Below are 24287 nucleotides of genomic sequence, written 5' to 3' on the forward strand. Positions count from 1 at the left end.
AAGCTGCAATAGATGTTTTCTATTGATCATCAATTATAAATGAAAATCCAAGGATCTCCGTGTTGCTAAATATTTTAGCAGGTTTACTTCTTGTTTATGAAGATATGGTCTCTCTCCCTCTGATGGAAAAAATATTCATAATGTAATATAACATTTTTCAAAGATAACTTGAGGTTCTTTTGTATAAAGTAGTTTGGGATACTTTATACGAAAGGAACTAAGTACAGATATGACTTGTTAGTGTATGAGTGATTGTTCAGACAATAACTAGGCATAAAGCTAATTTCAAGAGACAGATCTCTCAATAAATCGGGAACAGGGGCTGCCAAGCCTCTGGATGATGAAGGGTTGTGTGTGCACTCTTAAATTTTAATGTATTTTTAGTATGACTATTTTAGCTATCAGGGCTTCAAACAAGTTAATTTTTTTTTGTATGCAGAGTGTTTACTGCTATTGCCACATTTGTTTTGAGAACTAGAAATATTTAACTTTGTTACATATTTAGAAATGAGACCCTTCAGCCCAGAAGATCCTATGTAGCATGATAGTGTCACATTCTGGGATGCATTTCAGACCTATGAGGGCTCGCATCACTGCTTGGCCTGCAACCATAGGTGCCTCACAGTGCTTTACTGTTGTAGCTACCAATCTGGGCCACCCACAACCAACCTGCCAGCATGCAGGTCACACTCTGAGTGTCCACGTATAACTACAGACTTGGTCCAGCAACTCTGACCACAGCAGCCTGTCAGCAGCAGACCAGCCACATTCTGACTTCCAGCAACCTTGGTTACTACTTTCAGGGTGACCCCAACACACTCCCAAACTTTCCCCAAAACATGTGTTCTGAGCTGTCCAGCCCTCTTTTGGACTGTTCAGATATTAGAGGTCCTTTGCACCTGTAAGGGGTCAAAATTCAGCTGTTTGCTGGACTCCTGGAGTTATCAAACAGTTCAGTTTAAACACAGCACTGAATTAGTTTGTTAAAATGAAATTAGTAGTTAAAAAATGAAATAAGTTAATTTTATCTTAACAAGGTAGGTTTTAAGTGAGTACACGTATAAAGTATTAAAGTCAGAAATGGTTACAAGAGAAATAAAGACAAAATGCCTTCTACTAGCTACAACTTAACAAGCTACACTTGGTTCAAGGTAAAATCCTTACCACAGGTTCCCAGCAACACAGATGATCGTAGTCTCTGGTCATGGTTTCCCGTCAGAGTCAAAGGGGTGGTTACTTTGTCTTTCTTAGGTGAAAGAGAGCCAGAGGTAGGGAGTCATCCGTTGGGGGTGTTTTTGCCCCTCACTTTTATAGTGCAGTCACCCTTTTCAGTGGATTCTTCTAAGGATTACCCCTTAAAGCAAAGTTTATTCAAACAGTAAAGAAGGTGACATGGAGTCTGGCAGTGAAGGTGGCTCCTTGCTTTTTCTTCTTCCCTGTGTATGCTGAAATGCAGATTTGCCTTATCTCCTGCCATTTCCCCCTCTTGCTGTCTCAAGGACCCTATTTACTACTACTATGTACATTGAGGTAAACACACATTTTGTTGTGTAGGATAAACCTGTTAAACAACTTTTGCCAAGGCAGGGCTGGGAGGGTTTGAACACGTGCTCACAATATCATACAAGGGGGGTTTATAACTTTACATATAATGTTGCTACATGTAGTAAGAAGACGGCCTGAAACATAAGGCCTTGTAGCGGAGGCTTGGTATGAGGCCTGGGATAAAGTAATGGTCATAACTTGCTAATATAAGGCAAAGTTAAGTTGTGAGCAAGAAGCAGGCCCTGCTCACAGAATCTGGCAAGATCAGGCCTGATATTGCAGAAACGCATATTCCTAAGTAATGCTAGGCATTAGAATATATACGCAAACACATTCCAGAAAGATGGTACCAGAACACCTTAATGCCAGCACATTCCTCAATGATAACAGAAACTGAACCATTCTAAAGATAAGGTCAGGATGACAGTATGATGGATAGAGATGTTTCAATCAAACAACACCTACAAGGTAATGGGTGGCACCCTAATACGTCAGAGAGTGGCACCCTGATACATCAGGGGCAATATGTAATTTGTTTGCATTGGTGTATAAAGATGTATCTTAGTGGGAATGTCTTTGGCCAGACTAGGGAGCAGTGGAAAGTCCCACCACTGACTGAGCTGCATCCATTGTCACGAGCATACATGTCCTAGTATCCTCGTAGAGTCTGCCAGGTGCTATTACCGTGCTTCGTCGACAATAAACCTGGCCGGGCGCCTTCACTACTAAACCAAGTCTTGTGGTCTGATTGGGCAGTTAGATTGGCGCCTGCTGTACTGGCTATCTGGCCAGAGCCAGTGCAGCAGCACACACAGAACACACGCACGAACATCTGATGACACTACATACATTTCACCATGATATTTTTGGCGAGAAAATTATTAGTTTCCAGATGATACCTTACAAAGGATGTTTTGTACAAAAATAAATTACAATAGTGTGTGTAAGGTGTGAATACAGGGGTGCTTTTGGTCACAGTTACAGAATAAGATTATCTGTTCATATGACTCAACTACTTGTTTAGAAAGGTTTTAGTAGTCATTAGGGCAGTCAAGCGATTAAAAAAATTAATTATGATTAAGCGTGCTGTTAATAGAATACCATTTATTTAAATAATTTTGGATGTTTTCTACATTTTCAAATATATTGATTTCAATTACAACATAATACAAAGTGTACAGTTCTCACTATATTTATTTTTGATTATGAATATTTGCACTGTAAAAAACAAAAGAAATAGTATTTTTCAATTCACCTAATACAAGTACTGTAGTGCAATCTCTTTATCGTGAAAGTTGAATTTACAAATGTAGAATTATGTACAAAAAATACCCTGCATTCAAAAATAAAACAATGTGAAACTTTAGAGCCTACAAGTCCACTCAGTCCTACTTGTTCAGCCAATCGCTCAAACAAGTTTGTTTACATTTGTAGAAGATAATGCTGCCTGGTTCTTGTTTACAGTGTCACCTGAAAGTGAGAACAGGCGTTCACATGGCACTGTTGTAGCTGGCATTGCAAGATATTTACATGCCAGATGCGCTAAAGATTCGTATGTCCCTTGATGCTTCGCCCACCATTCCAGAGGACTTGTGTCCATGCTGATGATGGGTTCTGCTCGAAAACAATCCAAAGCAGTGCGGACTGACGCATGTTCATTTTCATCATCATGAGTCAGTTGCCACCAGCAGAAGGTTGATTTTCTTTTTTGGTGGTTCAGATTCTGTAGCTTCCACATCAGAATGTTGCTCTTTTAAGACTTCTGAAAGCATGTTCCACACCTCATCCCTCTCAGATTTTGGAAGGCACTTCAGATTCTTAAACCTTGGGTTGAGTGCTGTAGCTATCTTTAGAAATCTCACATTGGTACCTTCTTTGCATTTTGTCAAATTTTCAGTGAAAGTGTTCTTAAAACAAACAGCCTGTGCAGGGTCATCATCCGAGACTGCTATAACATGAAATATATGGCAGAATGCGAGTAAAACAGAGCAGAAGACATACAATTCTCCCGAAGGAGTTCAGTCACAAATTTAATTAACGCTTTTTTTTTTTTTTGAAGAGCATGATCAGGACGGAGGCATGTCCTCTGAAACAATGGCCAAAGCATGAAGAGGCATGTGAATCTTTAGTGCGTCTGGCACATACATATCTTGCGACCCCAGCTACAACAGTGCCATGCAAATGCCTGTTCTCACTTTTGGGTGACATAATTAAAAAGTGGGTAGCATTATCTCCCCTAAATGTAAACAAACTTGTTTCTCTTAGCGATTGGCTGAACAAGAAGTAGGACTGAGTGGACTTGAAGGCGCTAAAGTTTTACATTGTTTTGTTTTTGAGTGCAGTTATGAATAAAGCAAAAAAAAAAAAAAAAAAAAAAACCCAAAACCCACATCTTATTTTTTGGGAACTTCAAGGAAATTCCATATTTCAAGAAAATGAAAGAAAAAGCTCAGAAAAACTAGAATAGACTGGAAAACCTAATTATGACCACACACTCCCATGTCAATTCTGTAAGATCATGTGAAATACATTCTCCAGTCTTACAGATGATTTAAGTAAATGGCGTCTTTTTAGTGTCATTCCAGACTAAAAGAAAGTGGGAGTTGTGGGTTCTGAGACCCTGGAGTTAAAATTGTCATTTGGGGTCTGAAATCACAGTTGCCAACTTTCATGTAGTAAATAAGCACCCCAACTTTCACAATAAGCCAAAAATCAAGCCAATCCCATTTTAAAACAAGCCAATCCCTAAAAACCCCAACATTCTATGTGACTAGATCCCCCCGACATGCAGTCTGGGACTGTGATGGGCCTGCTGTGCAACCCTGACTCCCACCCCACCCCCTTGCTCCTTCTTGCCCCCATATGCCGGGAGCCAATAAAAAAAAAAAAGAAGCAACAAGCTGCAAGCCAAACAAGCTACAAGCCAAAAACTAGCCAACAAGCAACTCACAAGCCAATTAAGCCAAAAACAAGCCCAATTTCTGCATTTTTTCCCCACGGGTTTGGCATGTCTGCCTGAAATGTCTCTCTTTGAAGTAAACTGCAAAACTCCAATAGTTTTCAGTGGGCACAGGGTTGAGCCTCAGAGGTATGCTTAGTGCCAGTTTATACATATCAGCAGATGACACTGACATCTTACTCAAAATCAGGGGTAGGCAATGCCTTCCCTATGGAGATCTTCCCAATCCCTAAACCACCCTAGCAGAAATGTTCCTTTCTACTGTTTAATCCAATGCTCCAGCGATAGGGTTTTAACTGCCATCTTTATGTTGATGACTCTCAGATCTACTTCACCGCCTCTTTTTTTTCCTCTTTCCATTTCTCCTGCCTTCCTTAATGATGCTGCTGGTATAAAAAAGTTGGAGTGAAAGTGAAAACTACTATACTATCATTTGAATAGTTTTACTGTTGAGTTATTTAATTCAGACATACTCAGGGAATTTGAGTCATATTACCATGTTTTTATTCAGATATTTTGAATTCTTTTCACGTTTCTAAGAACTACCCTGTTTGGTAATCTTTCACTAGTGGTCAGACTTCAGGTCAAAGGTTGGAAGAGATTAAAAGAAAAGAAAACAAACATAGCAACATAAAACTCCAATCAGGTTGCACACCAGCTGTAAAGAAAGTATTCTCCCCTTTCTAGGAGTGAATATCAGTCTTGTCTATTCAAGTGGAAGGCAGCAGTGTGGGCTTGTGTCTTGGAGCAGCAGAAATAGAGCAGAGAAGGTAAATATTATTTTATTATATAACATATTACTAAAACATCTCCATCAGTAAATCTGTGAATGAATTAAATATCTTATAAGCTTCAGCAGTGAACTGTATGCAGTGGAAATATTTTCCATCACTGTTCTTTGGCAATAAGCTGAGTGGCATGGGAATTTGATCCTGAAATGCTTTTTTTGTGTGTGTGGTTATTCAACAAAGAAGTCACAACAACAGTGTGTGTTAAAGAGTTGACTGATGAAAGTAAATGTAATTTAAGCCATCATTTGTTTTACAATATCATCATCATGATGGGGCTTTTAACTGGTAGTTGATAGTTCTTGCTGTGTCAGCAGAGGTGGATGGAAAAGTTAAGGGAGAAACAGGTTTGTATACGTGTACAACTGTTGCACCTGGCTGGCCTGATGCCATTCAACACATCAGTGCTAGAATTTGAGATTTGTAGAAAGGTTATAATCTTGAACTCCTGCATATGAGTGACCACCCTAGACCAGCCCTTTTGCAGTGACCTCAGGAGGTCATCTAGTCCAACCCCCTGCTCAAAGCAGGACCAGTCCCCAACTAAATCATCCCAGCCAGGGCTTTGTCAAGCCTGACCTTAAAAACCTCTAAGGAAGGAGATTCCACCACCTCCTTAGGTAACCCATTCCAGTGTTTCACCACCTTCCTAGTGAAGAAGTTTTTCCTAATATCCAACCTAAACCTCCCCTACTGCAACTTGAGAACATTACTCCTTGTTCTGTCACCTGGTACCACTGAGAACAGTCTAGATCCATCCTCTTTGGAACCCCCTTTCAGGTAGTTGAAAGCAGCTATCAAATCCCCCCCCACCCATTCTTCTCTTCTGCAGACTAAACAATCCCAGTTCCCTCAGCCTCTCCTCATAAGTCATGTGCTCCAGCCCCCTAATCATTTTTGTTGCTCTCCGCTGGACTCTTTCCAATTTTTCCACATCCTTGTAGTTTGGGGCCCAAAACTGGACACAGTACTCCAGATGAGGCCTCACCAATGTCAAATAGAGGGGAATGACCACATCCCTCAATCTGCTGACAATGCCCCAAAATGCTGTTAGTCTTCTTGGCAATGAGGGCACACTGTTGACTCATATCCAGCTTCTCGTCCACTGTAACCCCTAGGTCCTTTTCTGCAGAACTGCTGCCTAGCCATTCGGTTCCTAGTCTGTAGCAGTGCATGGGATTCTTCCATCCTAAGCACAGGACTCTGCACCGAAATCTTGTTGAACCTCATCAGATTTCTTTTGGCCCAATCCTCTAATTTGTCTAGGTCCCTCTGTATCCTATCCCTACCCGCCAGCCTATCTACCACTCCTCCCAGTTTAGTGTCATCTGCAAACTTGCTGAGGGTGCAGTCCATGCCATCCTCCAGATCATTAATGAAGATATTGAACAAAACTGGCTCCAGGATCGACCCTTGGGGCACTCTGCCTGATGCTGGCTGCCAACTAGACATGGAGCCATTGATCACTACCCATTGAGCTCGACGATCTAGCCAGCTTTCTATCCACCTTGTAGTTCATTCATCCAGCCCATATTTCTTTAACTTGCCGGCAAGAATACTGTGGGAGACCATATCAAAAACTTTGCTAAAGTCAAGGAATAACACGTCCACTGCTTTCCCCTCATCCACGGAGACATTTATGTCATCATAGAAGGCAATTAGGTTAGACAGGCATGACTTGCCCTTGGTGAATCCATACTGACTGTTTCTGATCACTTTCCTCTCCTCTAAGTGCTTCAGAACTGATTCCTTGAGGACCTGCTCCATAATTTTTCCAGGGACTGAGGTAAGGCTGACTGGCCTGTAGTTCCCTGGATCCTCCTTCTTCCCTTTTTTAAAGATGGGCACTACAGTAGCCTTTTTCCAGTCATCCGGGACCTCCCCCGACCGCCAGGAGTTTTCAAGGATAATGGCCAGTGGCTCTGCAATCACATCCGCCCCCATGGACTTGTGCTTGTCCAGCTTTTCTAAATAGTCCAAAACCACTTCTTTCTCCACAGAGGGCTGGTCACCTCCTCCCCATGCTGTGCTGCCCAGTGCAGTAGTCTGGGAGCTGACCTTGTTCGAGAAGACAGAGGCAAAAAAAGCATTAAGTACATTAGCTTTTTCCACATCCTCTGTCACTAGGTTGCCTCCCTCATTCAGTAAGGGGCCAACACTTTCCTTGACTTTCTTCTTATTGCTAACATACCTGAAGAAACCCTTCTTGTTACTCTTAACATCTCTTGCTAGCTGCAACTCCAAGTGTGATTTGGCCTTCCTGATTTCACTCCTGCATGCCTGAGCAATATTTTTATACTCCTCCCTGGTCATTTGTCCAATCTTCCACTTCTTGTAAGCTTCTTTCTTGCGTTTAAGATCAGCAAGGATTTCACTGTTAAGCCAAGCTGGTCGCCTGCCATATATCCTATTCTTTCTAAACACCGGGATGGTTTGTTCCTGCAACCTCAATAAGGATTCTTTAAAATACAGCCAGCTCTCCTGGACTCCTTTCCCCCTCATGTTATTCTCCCAGGGGATCATGCCCATCAGTTCCCTGAGGGAGTCAAGTCTGCTTTTCTGAAGTCTAGGGTCCGTATTCTGCTACTCTCCTTTCTTCCTTGTGCCAGGATCCTGAACTCGACCATCTCATGGTCACTGCCTCCGAGGTTCCCATCCACTTTTGCTTCCCCTACTAATTCTTCCCTGTTTGTGAGCAGCAGGTCAAGAAGAGCTCTGCCACTAGTTGGTTCCTCCAGTACTTGCACCAGGAAATTGTCCCCTACATTTTCCAAAAACTTCCTGGATTGTCTGTACACCACGGTATTTCCCTCCCAGCAGATATCAGTGTGATTGAAGTCTCCCATGAGAACCAGGGCCTGTGATCTAGTAACTTCTGTTAGTTGCCGGAAGAAAGACTCGTCCACCTCATCCCCCTGGTCTGGTGGTCTATAGCAGACTCCCACCACGATATCACCCTTGTTGCTCACACTTCTAAACTTAATCCAGAGACTCTCAGGTTTTTCTGCAGTTTCATACCGGAGCTCTGAGCAGTCATACTCCTCTCTTACATACAATGCAACTCCCCCACCTTTTCTGCCCTGCCTGTCTTTCCTGAACAGTTTATATCCATCCATGACAGTACTCCAGTCATGTGAGTTATCCCACCAAGTCTCTGTTATTCCAATGACATCATAGTTCCTTGACTGTGCCAGGACTTCCAGTTCTCCCTGCTTGTTTCCCAGGCTTCTTGCATTTGTGTATAGGTACTTAAGATAACTCGCTGATCATCCTGCTTTCTCAGTGTGAGGCAGGAGTCCTCCCCCTTGCGCTCTCCTGCTCGTGCTTCCTCACAGTATCCCACTTCCCCACTTACCTCAGGGCTTTGGTCTCCTTCCCCCAGTGAACCTAATGGAGTGGGGATCGAGCACCCCCCGGGAACTCAGGATGTCAGGGCCTCTGCATATAAGCTACCTTACATGGACCTAACTCTGTCGTGTAGGCCAGACCTAAGTCATGTCACTGAACTCGCATGTGCAATTATTCTTATTGAGCCTTGTATGTTGTCTAATGAAACTAACAAGGGCTTTTTTCCCCACATACCTACTCTTCTTTGTTAGTTGTATACCACAAAAAAAGACATCTATTATTGGAAAGCCTTAAAGAGAGAGACCTGGGTATCAATTCACTTAATCTGGTAAACTACATGGAGATTTCTTAAACCTGTTCCAACTCAAATACTGTACCAGACATATGAGGTGAAATCCTCTAGAAGGTTATTTTACTCCCATTTCATTGTCTCTCTAATATCTGTTGGAAGGGATGTAACCAATGTGCTCCACTGGCACATATGTGGCATGATGCCACTGATTTACAGGTGAAGAACCTTATAAAATATAGCAGCCAAAAATAAAATCAAAGAAAACTCTTGAGAGAAAATAAACTTCCTCTCCCTCCCTCCTATTTTGCTGAACTTATGTTACTAGACAAGAGGGACTTGGAGAAACATATTAAACAGGGAAATATGAGAGAGAGCATCAGAAATAATAAGATGGTGTGAACAAAATTCAAGCCACAAAATTAATTGGAATGCAGCCTCATTACTCTGGTTGTGCAAAAGGACTGGAAAGCACTGGACTTTGTGGTGAGCTTCTTGAGTAGCTCTGACTTTAAGTGCCCATTTACATGGATTCTGTGAAGTTAGATAATTCGTTAAAGCAATATTGGTGCCTAACAATACCAGACACTTTGTACAAGTAAATAACTCAAAGACAATGTATTACACAGCACTTTTAGCTGCAAAAGATATTCTGTTCTCATGCCAGTCCCTAAAAGTGCCATTTCTATACTGTCATTCAGTTTGCTGTTTTTGTTAATATACATTTTCCTATCAAAAAGGGATCTGTTTTGTTTATATTGTACTGAAATTTTTGTCCTGAAGGATAGATAACACCAAAATAAAAATGATATAAAATTATGTTTTCTAACCTGCAGATTCTTGACATGTGAATGAAACTGAATTAACAATGGAGCCATCAGAAGAATTTTTGTTCAAACATAAAGGTTTTTATTTCCACCCAGGCCATGTTACACCTGAATACATAGATTCACTAGAGGATTTTGAAATTAGAGACAGTGATGTATTTGTTGTTACTTATCCAAAATCGGGTAAGACTGATTGCTTGATTCCCTCCCCAGATTGATCCTAGTCCTTCAGAGTATTCAAGCCGAACTAACTACATGTACTTAAGTGATCAACATTTTTGTTCTCAGACTTCACAGTATATATTTTCTTAAAACAAGAATAGCACCTCTTCCAGCCTATGAGGTTTGAGAATTACTTGCAGCTGAAGTTATAATATAGCAGAACCAACTCCTCTGTGACAAGCTCAGAGAGAAGGACTCTTTACCTCATTGTATACTAAACATTGTAACACAGCTTTTGGCACTGACCAAATCTGGTCACTAAAGAACCCTTGGCACTTCTTAATAGAGAATTCCTTGTATCGCTGAGATGTCATGTAACATGCACAGAAAGGACAGACCAGTGTGAGCCTTCTCCATGAGGCCTGAAGTAGCACTGGTGTTCTTCCACTGCGGGGGTGGAATAGGGGTACTTAAAAACTCTCAGAACAACAGTATACAGGGTGCTTTGGATAGGGCCAGTGAATCCACTGGTTATTACTGTACTGGACAGTCATGTGGCAGCACTGAGGCTACATAAGAGGGTGAAAAATAGTCTGTAGTAATTAGGGTGACCAGACAGCAAATGTGAAAAATCGGGTCGGGGTAATAGGAGCCCATTTTTTAAAAAGCCCCAAAAATCGATCGACCAGCACATAGATAGATACAGGTTTTTTAATACTAAAATGTACAAAAAGCTGTTTGGATTCTCATCCCTGCTGCATTATAGACTCCCTTTAACACAAATTTTTGTACTTCATTTATAATGTGAAATGAGACACAATTTTGAAGAGTTTGTGATTAAGGCAGATTATTACATGACATTACAAATAAAATTAGCATCAAAGCTGTTTCAAATAAGGCTATTTTCTTTCCAAGGGACTGTGTGGACTCAGAATATTTTGAGCTTTATTTATCATGAAGGCCATCGGGATGGAACAGAAAATATGATAATAATAGCCAGAGTCCCATGGCTGGAGTATAACGCACATAATATGGATTATGTCCATCGTCCATCACCTCGTCTCTTTACAACTCACCTGCCTTACTATTTAGTTCCAAGAGATCTGAGGAACAGGAGAGCAAAAGTAGGTGATACTATTTTTACAATTTAATTAACATTACTCAGGAAAACTGGTAGCTTTCACCAATAAATCAGTCTAAATCTTCTGGGCCAGACTGTCTGTCCTCCCACAACAACCCTTCCAAAAGCAAATCTCCCCTGCATGGGGATGGGGCTCACTTCCTCCAAAGCCCCATTCCATGTCCCTAGACCCAGCCAAAGGGGGGAAAACAAGTTCAATCAAGACCTCAGGACTTCAGTGTCCAGTTTCAGTGGAGATCCCATTTTTCATGGAACTGCTGTTCTTGGCCTCTGAAACGGAGCTGCTTCTTCCTCATCATGACAGCTCCCCCTAAAAGGGGCGTTAGTGATGGGTTATGATCATTACAGTCTGCATGTTATATTGTAAATTACAGTGTTTTTCTTGTTGTGGGGCATGTAGCTATGTAACTGTAAGCTCTTATGTTATCCATGTTTTACGTCTCCTGCATCTTTTAATATCAGGAAACTTCTTGCTAATGATAGGGGTGTGGACTGTGCCAGATGCAGCTCAAGAGGAAGGATCTCCCAGGGTCAGGGATTCGCACCGAGCGCTCTCTCATGGAGATGGCTGCCCCGCCCTGCTGTGTTGCTTTCCTTAATCTAAACAGACAGTCATTCACACCGAAGGTGTGCGGTGCTGGCCTGTGAGAATTGCCTTGTGGAAGCGATGCCAATCTCTTACATTGCTACCCGGATCTCCCATGAAAGGTGGCATGTGCTGTGCACCCACTTCCCCAGGAGACTCCCTTCCCAGTCACCTTTGCAGCTTCCTTATCTCTGTTGCAGTAACACCTATGATAAAATGAGCAGATGTGTGGTGCAGAGCTTGCACCACATGAGCTCCATCAGTGCAACCTCTCAATCCATAGGAACCTTCCTCTTGATTTGCTTTATAGCTCAGCCCCGTTTTCCAGGCAGAAAATTCCCTAAAGTTACAGGGACAGTAAAAGTAAATGGAACAACAACATCTCCTAAGCTGCACATAGCACAATTTTAACTACAGACATTGGAAAATCTTGTATTGCTTATGTATATTTTACAGGGCTTATGTAGATTTTCACAATTTTAAGAACATGTTGCTGGTGTAGGGAGTTTTTCTCTTCATGGCTTCTGGCTGGCTGTTCTTAGTGTGCACCACCATATGGCTTAGCTGTCTGTGTGGCTTTCCAGAAATTCTCAGCTCCAAATGGTTGGAGAAATTGGTTGAGGTGTGCAGCAATGCATGTTAACATTACTTTTTAAACATTGTATCCATTACAATTCTCTAAAAATATCTCAAGCTGCAATTTTTTTTGAAAGAGCAGTAAATTCATGCTTACTAGGATTCATGTTTAAGGATATGTTTTTTACTGAAATACTTTTACCAATAAACCAAACACAACACAAACAACTAAATATCTGTTGTTGACTTAACAGTGTTTGTATTTAAAAGGAACTCAAAATCAAATGAATTTATTAAAGTTTAAATTCTTTTCAGATAGTACACCTGCAACTGCACTCCCTGTTAATTTTTGTGTGGTTTATTATCACATTTCCCATGATTTTTAAATGTTTTTGCTCCTCTCTTGCTGTGTGAAAGACCCATGTAAACAACTGGAAATAACTTGAAGACCTGATTCTAAGTACACTTACTCATGTTCTTAACCTTACAACAGTGAGTAATCCCATTGAGGTCAATGGTACTATCACATGTAGACAGTTATGCATGTGCATGAGGGTCTTTAGAATTAAGGAAGCGCAATAATTCCACGGAATGTACAGAAAATGCTGGCAAAGACACACAAAAAATCCCATTCATTTAAATCAAGATAAACTATTTACTAAAGTACTTATTCTTTTCAGATACAATGATTTTAGTGTTACTTGCAGCAATAGCAAATAAGAACACATATTTTTGGTTAATTGTGTCCCTTTAATATAGGGGTGGGCAAACTTTTTGGCCTGAGGACCCCATCGGGGTTGCAAAATTGTATGGAGGGCTGGGTAAGGAAGGCTGTGCCTCCCCAAACAGCCTGGCCCCCCACCCCCATCCGCCTCCTCCCACTTCCCGCCCCCTGACTGCCCCCCTCAAAACTCCCGACCCATCCAACCCCCCCGCTCTTTGTCCCCTGACCGCCCCCTCCCAGGACTCCCTGCACCTAACTGCCCCCCTGGGATCCCACCCCCTATCCAAACCCGCCTGTTCCCCGTCCCCTGACCATTCCCCCCCAAAACCTCCACACCATCCAACCACCTCCCCCCCGTCCCCTGACAGGCCCCCCGGGACTCCCACGTCTATCCAACCCCCCAGCCCCGTTCCATGCCGCCTGACCACCCTGCCCCAAAACCTCTGCCCCATCCAACTGCCCCCTGTTCCCTGTCCCCTGACTGCCCCCCAGGGCCCACTGCCCATTATCCAACCTCCCTGCCCCCTTACCATGCCGCTCAGAGCAGCAGGACTGAAAGTTGCGCCGACTGGCCAGAGCCAGCCATGCTGCCCGCGCGGCAGCATGGCTGCAGGGGAAGGGGGGACAGCAGGGGACAGGACGGCAGCTAGCCTCCCTGGCCGGTAGCTCAAGTGCTGGGCAGGACGGTCCTGAGGGCCGGATGTAGCTTGCCCACCTCTGCTTTAATATAACTGAGACTGTCACTCCTTTTACCTTGCAGGTTATTTATGTAGCCAGAAACCCGAAGGATGTTGCGGTTTCCTATTTTCATTTTTCCAACTTTTCAGTCATGCTTGAGACAATACCAGATTTTAATATTTTTCTGGAGAGGTTTTTAGCTGGGAAAGGTAAGGTTTCATTTACTGCTAAAAGGCTAAGCCCTGCTCACTGACCACAGCCTGAATAAACTATCTGAGTGGGTAAATTACGTAGAAGGCGGAGCTGGTCAAAATCCTGGCCCCCACCTCACAACCTGGGGTCTAAGGTGGCAGTGAATGCAGTATTATTCACAGCTCATAATAGAGATTTTGTGCAAAGGTAGTCCAGGGGAGCTGCACAGGCACATGCATTGCACCAATAAAGTGCAAGTTGCCTCATGTATCTCAATTGGGTGTTCGCTCTGAAACCGAACAATGAAGATTTCAATACATTTCAACTCCACTTAGGTGCTCAGATCACACAGGTGAGGAGATGAGGATGAGCGCTATGCAGAGAACACACAGAAGTAGTTTTCTACTGTTAATTTTCTGGTTTAGTAGTTTTCCACAACTGTTATGCCTATCCGGCAATTCCAAACCACTACTTATACCTTCCAAGGAGCCAAAAGACTCAGCTGTAACCTATCTAGCTCCTGAGTTCTCTCTTAATATCTCTGACAATGCAACATTCTCACTAAAGCAGCTTATGGCACACTGGTAATTTAAGTACATAGTAAAATAAATTCTACACATTCTTCTATTATGGTAATTAGTGAGACTATCTCATCTGCATAGGATCTTTTGGGCCTGAATCCAGCCTCTTCTCCCCTAAGCTTTGAATCCACTGCCTCTTTTGTCCTGCATAGAACCACACTACAGATGATTTCCCCTACAACAGAGAGTAGTGTGACTCCTCTCCAGTTATTGCCGTCAGTGAGATCACCCTTTTGAGGTACTCTGCCAACGATTCCATGTTTTCACTTGTCAGGAGGAGTCTCTTCTTCCTGAACTTAGAACAGTTCTGTCAGTTTTATTAGGGTAGTCGGGTCAAGTTCTTTTAGCTTTTCTGCTGCTATTTGATCATCACCTGCCATTTTGTTGTTTTTCAGCTTCTTTATTGCAGCCTGTATTGCTGACATCTCTGTTGCATCAATGTTAATGCCAAGTAGATTATGTTCACATGTTTCATCACTATCTGGTGTTGAGCTGGGGCTGAGTCTGTTGAGGACTTGTCTGAAATGCTCTGCCCATCTGTCGTTCTGTTACACCTCAGTTGTAAGCCTTTTTTCATCTTGGCTTTTTCTTGGCCCATTTCCTGTTTGAAATGTCCACACTTTTCACTGTGTTGTCTGCTTTCTTGTACTTTTCCTTTGCTTTTTGCAGTATTTCGTTTGTCTTAGCGTTCAGGAGTTTTCCTTTCAGTGCTTTTCTTTCCTTGTTGAGATGCAAGGTCTCTTGGCTTATCCAATCCTTGCTCTGTGTGTGTGCTGATACCAGGCTGTGACTGCTGCAGCTTGAATCACGTTGTCTCAGAGCACTGTGCAGTTTTCTTCGGGTCCAATCTCTATCTCACCTTCCTCTGCCTCTGTCAGTACCCCAAATCTGTTCCATAGTTCACATTGGAATTTCTCAGAGCACACTTTTGTTTTCAGTTTTATATCATTGATTTCTTTGCTGCGTTCTGTTTAAAGTTGGTCTTTCTTAGTTTTAATTTCTGTTTGGCAATGCAAAGATTTTGGATGCTCCTGTCATCTGTGGCTTGATGTGCCCTTGCATCTTGGACAGATGACCTGAATCTCAAACTGATGCCAATGCAATTGATTTCTTTTTTTGTTTTTCCATCTGTCAAATTCCATGGTTCTTTTGTATGTCTCTAGAAGGGAACGGGGTGCTTGCAGGAACTAAGTCAGACACCAAGCACAATTCAGTGAATTTCAGGTTTCCTTCATCATTGATATCATTGACTTTCAAAAGGTATTTGACAGTCTGCATAGGCATACATTGTGGAATATTCTTCAGTCCTGCGAAATTCCAGCTAACCCCGTCAACACCACCCCGGCCATGTACAGAGATGCAAGGTTGCTCTATAAGAGTGAACAACCTGAAAACAGAGTGGTTCATTTTGGACACTTATGTGAAACAGGGCTGCATTTTATTTTGCTGTTGTTTGGCATTTCCATAGACAGGATAATGAAGAAGTGTATTAGTAACACAAAAACTGGTACCCAGATGTCAAAAGCCTACATGGGGAACATGGGGAACAATCCATCAGATAAAGGTATAATACAATTCAATGGCTGGCAGTTGAACCTAGACAAATTTAGACTGGAAATAAGGCATAAATGTTTAACTGTGAGAGTAATTAACCACTGTAACAATTTACCAAGGGTCATGGTGGATTCTCGATCAATGACAATTTTTAAATCAAGATTGGATGTTATTCTAAAAGATATGTTTAGGAGTTATTTGGGGGAAGTTTTATTGCCTGCGTTAGACAGGAAGTCAGACTAGATGACTACAATGGTCCCTTCTGGCCAGAGAATCTTTTAATCTATGAATCTATCAATTTAATTCTAGGTTTGTGATCACTAATCCATCAAAAGCAATGGAAAATATTATCTATAAGTAAATAATCCAGGACATAAAAGTGCAAATATGTTGTGCTGGGTGCAAGTACCATTCTATGGTGCTAGTGGATTCTAGAGGTAACAGTACAACTTGTATTAGTTATCACGTAATGGTCTGTCTGTTTGTGGAAAAAACAAAACTTGTCCTCAGACCCCTAGATTAGAAGATGGACTTCGCTTGGCCTTTATCTCATGTTTAAGGCAAAAAATAATCCAGGATAAGGCTGGGAATAAAAACAGGAACTGGAATAAAATCTCTGTGAGCCAAATATCCCCCCAACAGCAGAGGGAAGAGAAGCTGAAAAAAGCAAGTCTGCTCCATTGATTCTGCAGCTGTTCTTGTGAGAGTATTAGGATGCAAAAATGTCAATAACTGAAGGTTTTTCTGTCTGAGATCATTAACGTTTATTTCTATAATTTTTCTCCTTCATAAGTACTGGCTGGTTCCTGGTTGGATCACGTCAGAGGCTGGTACACCCACAGGGATGACTTCAATATTCTCTTCCTCACCTATGAAGAGATGAAGAAGGTGAGACCAGTCAATGACTTTATATCTGAAAGAAACAGTAAATAAAATGCCTCCATTTTTCAGTCAGATTTTGCTATCCTTACTCACACTGAGTTGTACTTCACTCTGTGAAGAGTCTCGTTGATTTCAATGCCAGTACTTGAAAAAGTACTTCTCAGTGTGAGTAAGGGTGGAAGAATCAGAACCATAGGGTGAGATGTTCAGAAGCACCAAAGTAAGTTAGCCACTTAACTCCCATTGACATTCAATAGCACATAGGAGCCTAATTCACTTAGTCACAAGAGGTATCATTTGCTTCCTGATGAAGAATATCTGCTGGATGTGAGTACAGTTAGAAAAGATAATAATCTTGCTTTACTTCATTTCCTTTTCTGCATAGCAGGATGGCTGCTACACAACCCATCCCCGCAGGCATCCTAAAGGGAAAGGAGCTTCTCAAACTGCTTTTAGAACTAACGATGTTTTATCAAAATGGCATTTTTTGCAAAACTGAAGATCTTCTTGTAATTTTTTTGTGAAAAATGATATTTTATTGCACTGTCTATTCAAAGCTTGGTTTTTAGTAAATAAAATATTTTAATAACTATTTTGTTGTTTTCAATAAAGATATCTATGTGAAATCTTTGAAAAGTACACAACTCTTCAAAATTCCAATTTTTTTTAGAAACTAGTTTTTCACTTTTCTACCAGCTCAGCCAACTTTTAACTCCTTAACAACTTCACCTAGCTTATAGATTCATAGATTCTAGGACTGGAAGGGACCTCGAGAGGTCATCGAGTCCAGTCCCCTGCCCGCATGGCAGGACCAAATACTGTCTAGACCATCCCTGATAGACATTTATCTAACCTACTCTTAAATATTTCCAGAGATGGAGATTCCACAACCTCCCTAGGCAATTTATTCCAGTCTTTAACCACCCTGACAGTTAGGAACTTTTTCCTAATGTCCAACCTAGACCTCCCTTGCTGTAGTTTAAGCCCATTGCTTCTTGTTCTATCCTTAGAGGCTAAGGTGAACAAGTTTTCTCCCTCCTCCTTATGACACCCTTTTAGATACCTGAAAACTGCTATCATGTCCCCTCTCAGTCTTCTCTTTTCCAAACTAAACAAACCCAATGCTTTCAGCCTTCCTTCATAGGTCATGTTTTCAAGACCTTTAATCATTCTTGTTGCTCTTCTCTGGACCCTTTCCAATTTCTCTACATCTTTCTTGAAATGCGGTGCCCAGAACTGGACACAATACTCCAGCTGAGGCCTAACCAGAGCAGAGTAGAGTGGAAGAATGACTTCTCGTGTCTTGCTCACAACACACCTGTTAATACATCCCAGAATCATGTTTGCTTTTTTTGCAACAGCATCACACTGTTGACTCATATTTAGCTTGTGGTCCACTATAACCCCCAGATCCCTTTCTGCCGTACTCCTTCCTAGACAGTCTCTTCCCATTCTGTATGTGTGAAACTGATTTTTTCTTCCTAAGTGGAGCACTTTGCATTTGTCTTTGTTAAACTTCATCCTGTTTAACTCAGACCATTTCTCCAATTTGTCCAGATCATTTTGAATTATGACCCTGTCCTCCAAAGCAGTTGCAATCCCTCCCAGTTTGGTATCATCCGCAAACTTAATAAGCGTACTTTCTATGCCAATATCTAAGTCGTTAATGAAGATATTGAACAGAGCCGGTCCCAAAACAGACCCCTGCGGAACCCCACTCGTTATGCCTTTACAGCAGGATTGGGAACCATTAATAACAACTCTCTGAGTATGGTTATCCAGCCAGTTATGCACCCACCTTACAGTAGCCCCATCTAAATTGTATTTGCCTAGTTTATCGATAAGAATATCATGCGAGACCGTATCAAATGCCTTACTAAAGTCTAGGTATACCACATCCACAGCTTCTCCCTTATCCACAAGACTCGTTATCCTATCAAAGAAAGTTATCAGATTGGTTTGACATGATTTGTTCTTTACAAATCCATGCTGGCTGTTCCCTATCACCTTACCACCTTCCAAGTGTTTGCAGATGATTTCCTTAATTACTTGTTCCATTATCTTCCCTGGCACAGAAGTTAAACTAACTGGTCTGTAGTTTCCTGGGTTGTTTTTATTTCCCTTTTTATAGATGGGCACTATATTTGCCCTTTTCCAGTCTTCTGGAATCTCTCCCGTCTCCCATGATTTTCCAAAGATAATAGCTAGAGGCTCAGATACCTCCTCTTTTAGCTCCTTGAGTATTCTAGGATGCATTTCATCAGGCCCTGGTGACTTGCAGGCATCTAACTTTTCTAAGTGATTTTTAACTTGTTCTTTTTTTATTTTATCTGCTAAACCTACCCCTTCCCATTAGCATTCACTATGTTAGGCATTCCTTCAGACTTCTCAGTGAAGACCGAAACAAAGAAGTCATTAAGCATCTCTGCCATTTCCAAGTTTCCTGTTACTGTTTCTCCCTCTTCACTAAGCAGTGGGCCTACCCTGTCTTTGGTCTTCCTCTTGCTTCTAATGTATTGATAAAAAGTCTTCTTGTTCCCCTTTATTCCCGTAGCTAGTTTGAGCTCATTTTGTGCCTTTGCCTTTCTAATCTTGCCCCTGCATTCCTGTGTTGTTTGCCTATATTCATCCTTTGTAATCTGTCCTAGTTTCCATTTTTTATATGACTCCTTTTTATTTTTTAGATCATGCAAGATCTCGTAGTTAAGCCAAGGTGGTCTTTTGCCACATTTTCTATCTTTCCTAACCAGCGGAATAGCTTGCTTTTGGGCCCTTAACAGTGTCCCTTTGAAAAACTGCCAACTCTCCTCAGTTGTTTTTCCCCTCAGTCTTGATTCCCATGGGACCTTACCTATCAGCTCTCTGAGCTTACCAAAATCCGCCTTCCTGAAATCCATTGTCTCTATTTTGCTGTTCTCCCTTCTACCCTTCCTTAGAATTGCAAACTCTATGATTCCATGATCACTTTCACCCAAGCTGCCTTCTACTTTCAAATTCTCAACGAGTTCCTCCCTATTTGTTAAAATCAAGTCTAGAACAGCTTCCCCCGTAGTAGCTTTTTCAACCTTCTGAAATAAAAAGTTGTCTGCAATGCAGTCCAAGAATTTGTTGGATAGTCTATGCCCCGCTGTGTTATTTTCCCAACATATATCCAGATAGTTGAAGTCCCCCATCACCACCAAATCTTGGGCTTTGGATGCTTTTGTTAGTTGATTAAAAAAAGCCTCATCCACCTCTTCCACCTGGTTAGGTGGCCTGTAGTAGACTCCTAGCATGACATCACCCTTGTTTTTTACCCCTTTTAGCCTAACCCAGAGACTCTCAACACTTCCATCTCCTATGTCCATCTCTACCTCAGTCCAAGTGTGTACATTTTTAATATATAAGGCAACACCTCCTCCCTTTTCCCCCTGTCTATCCTTCCTGAGCAAGCTATATCCATCCACACCAACATTCCAATCATGTGTATTATCCCACCAAGTTTCAGTGATGCCAACAATGTCATAGTTGTATTTATTTATTAGCACTTCCAGTTCTTCCTGCTTATTACCCATACTTCTCGCATTTGTATGTAGGCATCTAAGATACTGGTTTGATCTTTCCTCCCAGTTTTGTCCTGACCCTCCTCTCTCTCTGCCAATATAGCCCACACTCCCTCTCGTTTCCAACCCATCTCCCAGGTCTCCATGTTCCCCACTTACCTGTGGGCTTTGCTCACCTGTCCCCATCGAACCTAGTTTAAAGCCCTCCTCACTAGGTTAGCCAGTCTGTGTCCAAATAGGGTCTTTCCCCTCCTCGAAAGGTGAACGCCATCTCTGCCTAGCAGTCCTTCCTCAAATAGCATCCCATGGTCTAGGAAGCCAAAGCCCTCCTGGCGACACCATCTTCGCAGCCAGGCATTCACCTCCATGATGCATCTGTCTCTGCCTGGGCCCCTACCTTTGACAGGAAGAATCGAAGAGAATACCACCTGCGCTCCAAACTCCTTCACCCGTACTCCCAGAGCCCTGTAGTCACTCTTGATCCGCTCAGTGTCACACCGCGCAGTATCATTTGTGCCCACATGGATGAGAAGCATGGGGTAGTAGACAGAGGGCTGGATAATCCTTGACAATGCCTCCGTAACGTCTCGGATACGGGCTCCCGGCAGGCAGCATACCTCCCGAGATGAAATGTCAGGGCGACAGATGGGCGCCTCCGTCCCCCTCAGCAGAGAGTCTCCGACCACCACTACCCTACATTTCCTATTCGCAGTGGTGGCAGCAGACCTCCCAGCCTTAGGGGTACGAGGCTTCTCTTCCTTTACTGTAGGGGGTGATTCCTTCTTTCCTGTATCAAGAAGAGCATAACGGTTACCTATTACCACGGCGGGAGGGTTCGGAGCAGGGGTGGAGCACTGCCTGCTGCCAGAAGTAACCAGCTGCCAGTGTCCACCCTGAGCCATCTCCTCCTCCACCAGTGGTGTATCAGCAGTCCTGTGTACTGGGACAGCTACCTCAGCTGTCTCCACATGGACACTGTCCAGGAATTGCTCGTGGATTCGGATGCTCCTCAACCTAGCCACCTCCTCCTGTAGCTCTCCCACCTGCTGCCTGAGAGATTCCACCAGCAGGCACCTTTCACATTGGATGGTCCCCCCAGCCTGGATATCAGTAAGTGGAAATTGCAAGTTACAGTCTCTGCAAAACCACACCAGGATCTGGGTAGAAGCATCCATGCTCAGGCGCTCTGTCTGGCTACAGGCGCAGGTGGAGGAGACAGAAGCAGTGCTGGCACAGGTGTTGCGGGTCTTCCTAACCATCGTAAGCCTCCCTCTGTCAAACTCCCGTCTGCAGCCCCCTGTCCGCTGAAAGGGTTGTTTAAGCAAGAAGTTTTAGGTTTTAAGGGGAATAAAGGGAAAACAGATAGAACCGGCAAGGGACCCTCGCCCCTTCTCACTCCCCTTCCAAACTCCCTTGCGAAACTCCCTGTTAGCAGCCCCTGGTCGCAAAAGCTCCCTCGCAAAAGCTCCCTGGTCGCTTGTGCGCTGCTTTATAAAGCCCTGGCCTGTATGAATGCCCCGTCCACTGATTAAGGCTCAGCCACTTACAAGAGGCTTCTAGCTTTCAAACCTTCCTTTGAAGCTCACAGCTTCCAACTGCCAGCCACAGCACACGGTCCTTCAACCAACCAACCAAACAAACAGACTGACAAACACAAGCTCAGCACACAGCAAGTAACCCCCAAACACAAACAAACACAGACTACAGACAGCCACTTACCCCAAAAAGGTGCTGTATTGCTCCTCCTTCACCTGGAGAACTCCCTTGCGAAACTCCCTGTTAGCAGCCCCTGGTCGCAAAAGCACAGGTGAAGTCTTAGCAGAAGTCAGATTTAAACTACTTAGAGTGTCCATACATAGGTTTGTTCTGGTTGAACTAAATCAATTTTAAACTGATTTTAGTCACACTTTATAAACAAGGTCTGGAGTATCTGAGTGCACCTCTTTGCTAAATAGGTAGTGATGCAGCTGCATCCTCTCTGCTGACTTCAGCAGGAAGCATGTTGATAGTAGCAGTAAGGCTGATTAACAAAGCGAGGAAAGACCCTTCCCATTAAGAGGTCCAACTCTTGATATATATATTCATAGATTCCAAGGCCAGAAGGGACCATTGTGATCATCTTGTCTCACCTCCTGTATAACACAGACCGCAGAACTTCCCCAAAATAATTTCTACAGAAGATCTTTTAAAAAAATATCCAATCTTGATTCAAAAATTGTCAGTGATGGAGAATCCACCATGACCCCCTGGAATATTGTTCCAATGGTTAATTACCCTCACTCTTAAAAATGTAAACCTTATTTCTAGTCTGAATTTGTTTAGCTTCAACTTCCAGCCTTTGGATTGTGTTATAATTTTCTTTGCTAGACTGAAGAGCCCATTAATAAATATTTGTTCCCCATGTAGGTAATTATAGTCTGTAATCAAGTCACCTCTTAACCTTCTCTTTGTTAAATTAAATAAGAACATAAGAACGGCCATACTGGGTCAGACCAAAGGTCCATCTAGCCCAGTGTCCTGTTTTCCGACAGTGGCCAATGCCAGCTGCCCCACAGGGAATGAACAGAACAGGTAATCATCAAGTGATCCATTCCCTGTCACTCATTCCCAGCTTCTGCCAAACAGAGTCTAGGGATACCATCCCTGCCCATCCTGGCTAATAGCCATTGATACACTGAGCTCTTTGAGTCTGTCACTGTAAGGCATGTTTTCTAATGCTTTAATCATTCTTGTGACTATTCACTGAACCCTCTTCAGTTTATCAACATCCTTCTTGAATTGTGGACTCCAGAACTGGACACAACAGGGGTCCTTCTGCTTCCAAAATAGGTTGCCACAGACAGACCAAAATACAGATACCCAGAAAATTATAACAACCTTTGTCATACATGGTGCTAGCAGTTGTAATCACAGTCACAGAAATGAGCCTTTTCTCTCTTGATTAGGCCATGAGGATGGGTTGGCTAATGACGGAGGAATTTGCAATGGCTTAACTTGCTACTCACCTGTCAGTTTTCAATGCTGCTGTAGCCTCTTAAAGTGAATTAATATCTTGCTTATGAAGTAATGTAGTAAGACTGAAGGTCCCAAATAAGAAATCACCTTTATGCTTTAGTGATATATCCCTATGCTCAGTTTCCTTTATTTAAGTACACCTCTACCTCGATATAACACTGTCCTTGGGAGCCAAAAAATCTTACCGTGTTATAGGTGAAACTGCATTATACTTGCTTTGATCCGCCAGAGTGCGCAGCCCCGCACCCCCGGAGCACTGCTTTACCACATTATATCCAAATTTGTGTTATATCGGGTCGCGTTATATCGGGGTAGAGGTGTATCCCATTATCCTTTACTCTATCATTTTATTTATTTAGTTCTTTTATTTTCCTAATTTGGGAAACTGTTACTTTGAAATAATGTTCATTTCAGGATCTCAGAGGCGCTGTGCTGAAAATCTGCAAATTCTTAGGAAAGCAGCTAAATGAAAAGGAGCTGGACACTGTTGTGGAAAAGGCTACATTTGATAAAATGAAAACTGATCCCAGGGCAAACTATGAGTCCATGCAAGGCAATCTCCTGGAACGAGGCAAAGGACATTTTCTTTGGAAAGGTAAGGCAGAAGCAGCCAAATCTAATAAATATTTAATCCTGCAGATCCTGGCACAGGACGTGTTGAAGCTAGCTGCCTAGGACTTCCAGTCACAAGCAGAACATTCTGCCTTTAGGTAAGAATTGGCTTTGTGGCAGTATGATTTGTGATTGGGGTTTATCATTGGGTATCAAAGCGCCAGGCACCATTTCTCAAAGGTGAAAAGAAACTTCCACTGTTTTGCTGAGTGCAACATTGTAAGCGTCCACAGAACAGAGCAGGGAAATACACAGTGACATGTTTTGACAAAATACTTTTTAAAAA

At 42.6% G+C, this 24287-nt stretch overlaps 1 protein-coding gene across 1 annotated transcript; it reads left to right on the forward strand.

Moving 5' to 3' along the window:
- The first annotated feature begins 9782 nt into the window (after positions 1 to 9782).
- LOC135876221 (amine sulfotransferase-like) lies at positions 9783 to 24064 on the forward strand. The gene is made up of 5 exons (XM_065401420.1): positions 9783 to 9939; positions 10834 to 11042; positions 13706 to 13832; positions 16744 to 16838; positions 23804 to 24064. The coding sequence occupies exons 1-5, from the start codon at positions 9798 to 9800 to the stop codon at positions 24062 to 24064; spliced, it is 834 nt and encodes a 277-aa protein (XP_065257492.1). The 5' UTR covers positions 9783 to 9797.
- The last annotated feature ends 223 nt before the right edge of the window (positions 24065 to 24287 follow it).

Source organism: Emys orbicularis, chromosome 3, assembly GCF_028017835.1.
Source record: "Emys orbicularis isolate rEmyOrb1 chromosome 3, rEmyOrb1.hap1, whole genome shotgun sequence".
Taxonomy (NCBI): domain Eukaryota; kingdom Metazoa; phylum Chordata; order Testudines; family Emydidae; genus Emys; species Emys orbicularis.